At 33.0% G+C, this 2,624-nt stretch overlaps 1 protein-coding gene across 1 annotated transcript; it reads left to right on the top strand.

Annotated features, from left to right (window-relative positions):
- Positions 1-784: 784 nt before the first annotated feature.
- LOC128132305 (uncharacterized mitochondrial protein AtMg00810-like) lies at positions 785-1,348 on the top strand. Its single transcript, XM_052768827.1, has 2 exons — positions 785-1,028; positions 1,134-1,348. Exons 1-2 carry the CDS (start codon positions 785-787, stop codon positions 1,346-1,348), a joined length of 459 nt encoding a protein of 152 aa, XP_052624787.1.
- Positions 1,349-2,624: the final 1,276 nt, after the last annotated feature.

Raw genomic sequence — 2,624 nt, 5'->3', positions numbered from 1 at the left:
ATCCACCACTTGAGAAATGGACGAAGAATCATCCAACAGAGCAAGTCATATGAAATCCACAAGATGGAGTTTTAACGAGAGCTCAGATTTGTGCGAAAAATGAGGTACTCAGTACGAATCAAGAACTTTGCATGTTTAATGCTTTTATTTTGAAAATAGAGCCAAAAACAGTTAAGGTTGCTATGGAACACTTATATTGGGTTGTTGCTATGCAATCTGAACTTGCTGAATTCGAACGAAACAAGGTTTGGAGACTTGTTTCAAAACCTAATGATGTTTTGATTGTCGGGCTAAAATGGATTTTCAAAAATAAAACCGACAAAGATGGCAATATCATTCGAAATAAAGCTAGGCTTGTAGTAAAAGATTATTCGAAACAAGAAGGTATCAACTATGAAGAAATCTTTGCCCCTGTTGCAAGACTCGAGGCTATTCGAATATTTTTAGCCTATGCAGCACACAAAGACTTTGATGTTTATCAAATGGATGTCAAATATGTTGAACAACCACCAGGTTTCGTTAATTAAGAATACCTAATCATGTTTACATTTTAGATAAGGTTGTTTATGGGTTAAAACAAGCACCAAGAGCATGACATGCAACTCTTACCAATTTCTTAAAACAGTCAAAATTTAAACAAGGATCAGTTGATCCCACATTATTTCATAAGAAAGTTGGGGATCATCTAATGCTTGTTCAAATTTATGTTGATGATATTATTTTTGGCTCTACTAATCTAGCTTTGTCTAGTAAATTTAAGAATTTGATGACGAGTCAATTCGAAATGAGCATGATGGGTAAAATCAACAATTTTCTTGGGTTAAATATTCGTCAAAGAAGAGAAGGAATTTTCATTAACCAAGAAAAATACACGAAGAATTTGCTTGAAAAGTTTGGATTGACTAATAGTACAAAGCATAGAGTGCCAATGGCAGTAGGGACGAAGTTAACACCTTCATTAGATTCACATACTGTTGATCTTACTATGTTTCGAAGCATGATTGGTTCTCTACTTTATTTAACTGCAAGTAGACCTGATATCATGTTTTCTGTTTGCAATTATGCAAGGTATCAAGCAAATCCAAGAGAACCACATTAAATAGCTATTAAGAATATTTTTCGTTATCTTAAAGGCACAACTTCGTTAGGATTGTGGTATCCTTCGAAATCAGGATTTTATATTCAAGCCTTTACAGATTCAGATCTTGGTGGTTGTGCTTTTGATAGAAAAATTACAAGTGGAGGATATCAGTTACTGGATGGGAAGTTGGTTAGTTGGCAATCGAAAAAGCAAACATGTGTTGCAATTTCTACTGCTGAAGCTGAATACATTTCTGCTACTTCTTGAACTTCTCAAATCATTTGGATTCAAAGCCAATTGTGTGATTATGCAATTAATATGAAAAATATTCCATTGTACTGTCATTCACAAAGTGCTATTCGCATTTGTCATCATCCAGTACAACATTCGAAAACAAAACACATTGCTCTTTGTTATCCTTTTATAAAAGATCATGTGGAAGATGGTAACATTGGAGTTCATTTTGTAAAAACTACTGATGAACTTGCTGATATTTTCACTAAACCACTTGATGAAAGTATTTTGTGAGAATTTTAGCAGGACTGGGAATGTTAGATGGGAAATCAGTACCAGGCTCAAGTACTCAAGATCAACGAAATGTTGTTGGTGAAAAAAGTGTCGATTCAGAGGCTTGCCTTATTAACCATTCAGAGGTTACTGTGCGTTAAGAGGCTTCGACATGCTTCGTTTTCATATATTGTAACAAAAACATTTCGTGTGTTTGGTAACATCATTTCATTTCATTAATTTAGCATTTGTTCATTGAAAAACTGAAAAACCAAAAATATTTTTATTTCTTTGCATTAGTTTTCGAAAAATCAAAAACAAAAAAGATTTTATTTTGTTATTTGTTTTCATTTGAAATATTGTATTTCATTTCAAAAATATAAAATATCAAAAAGATTTTTTTTAGGTCTTCAAGAACATTTTCATGACAATTCTTCAAAGGGTCATGCTTATGTTTCTACGGGAAGTTAATTCTCTTAAATCCTTATACTAGTTAAGATGTCCCTAGAAGCATGCTGCAGCATGTCGACCTAAGCCTCAATTGACTCTATGTGTGTTATGAAAGCCTTTATGAAATTTTTCATACGAAAGTTTCTTCCCAATTAGGCTTACATTCACATTAGTCCAATGAGCTACTTTACTCTTCTCAAATGAGTTAAGAGTTATCTGTTTGGTCCATATATAACAGAGGTATATTCGACTCTTAACCAATCTTTTTCATCACAAAATTTCTTAACAAATTTCACTCACAAAGACACATGTTCAAGAGGTCATTGATCAAACCAATTGTGACTTAAACATGTAAAAAATTAGTGTTAATGATCTTAAATCATGAGACTGTGATGCAAGTGAAACCCAAATATCTGAACTTGTTAAGGAATTGTCGGGGAACTTTATTTCAGATTTTTACGAAACACTTGTTTCTGTACCAAATTTCGTATACTCAAGATCACATTCTTTCGTATGAGTGGTTTTGATCAAATGTTTGAAGCCCACGACATTTGTTTCCCAACAAAATCCAGCTTAATTTTTTTTC

This window comes from Lactuca sativa, chromosome 2, assembly GCF_002870075.4.
Source record: "Lactuca sativa cultivar Salinas chromosome 2, Lsat_Salinas_v11, whole genome shotgun sequence".
Lineage (NCBI taxonomy): Eukaryota > Viridiplantae > Streptophyta > Magnoliopsida > Asterales > Asteraceae > Lactuca > Lactuca sativa.
Note: the sequence above shows the minus strand (reverse complement) of the source record. Positions and strands in the feature narration are given on the sequence as shown.

Coding starts and splice junctions, on each gene's coding strand:
- LOC128132305 (XM_052768827.1), top strand. CDS start 785: ATGAGCATGATGGGTAAAATCAACAATTTTCTTGGGTTAAATATTCGT. Junction 1,029..1,133: donor TCTACTTTATTTAACTGCAA/GTAGACCTGATA, acceptor GTTATCTTAAAG/GCACAACTTCGTTAGGATTG.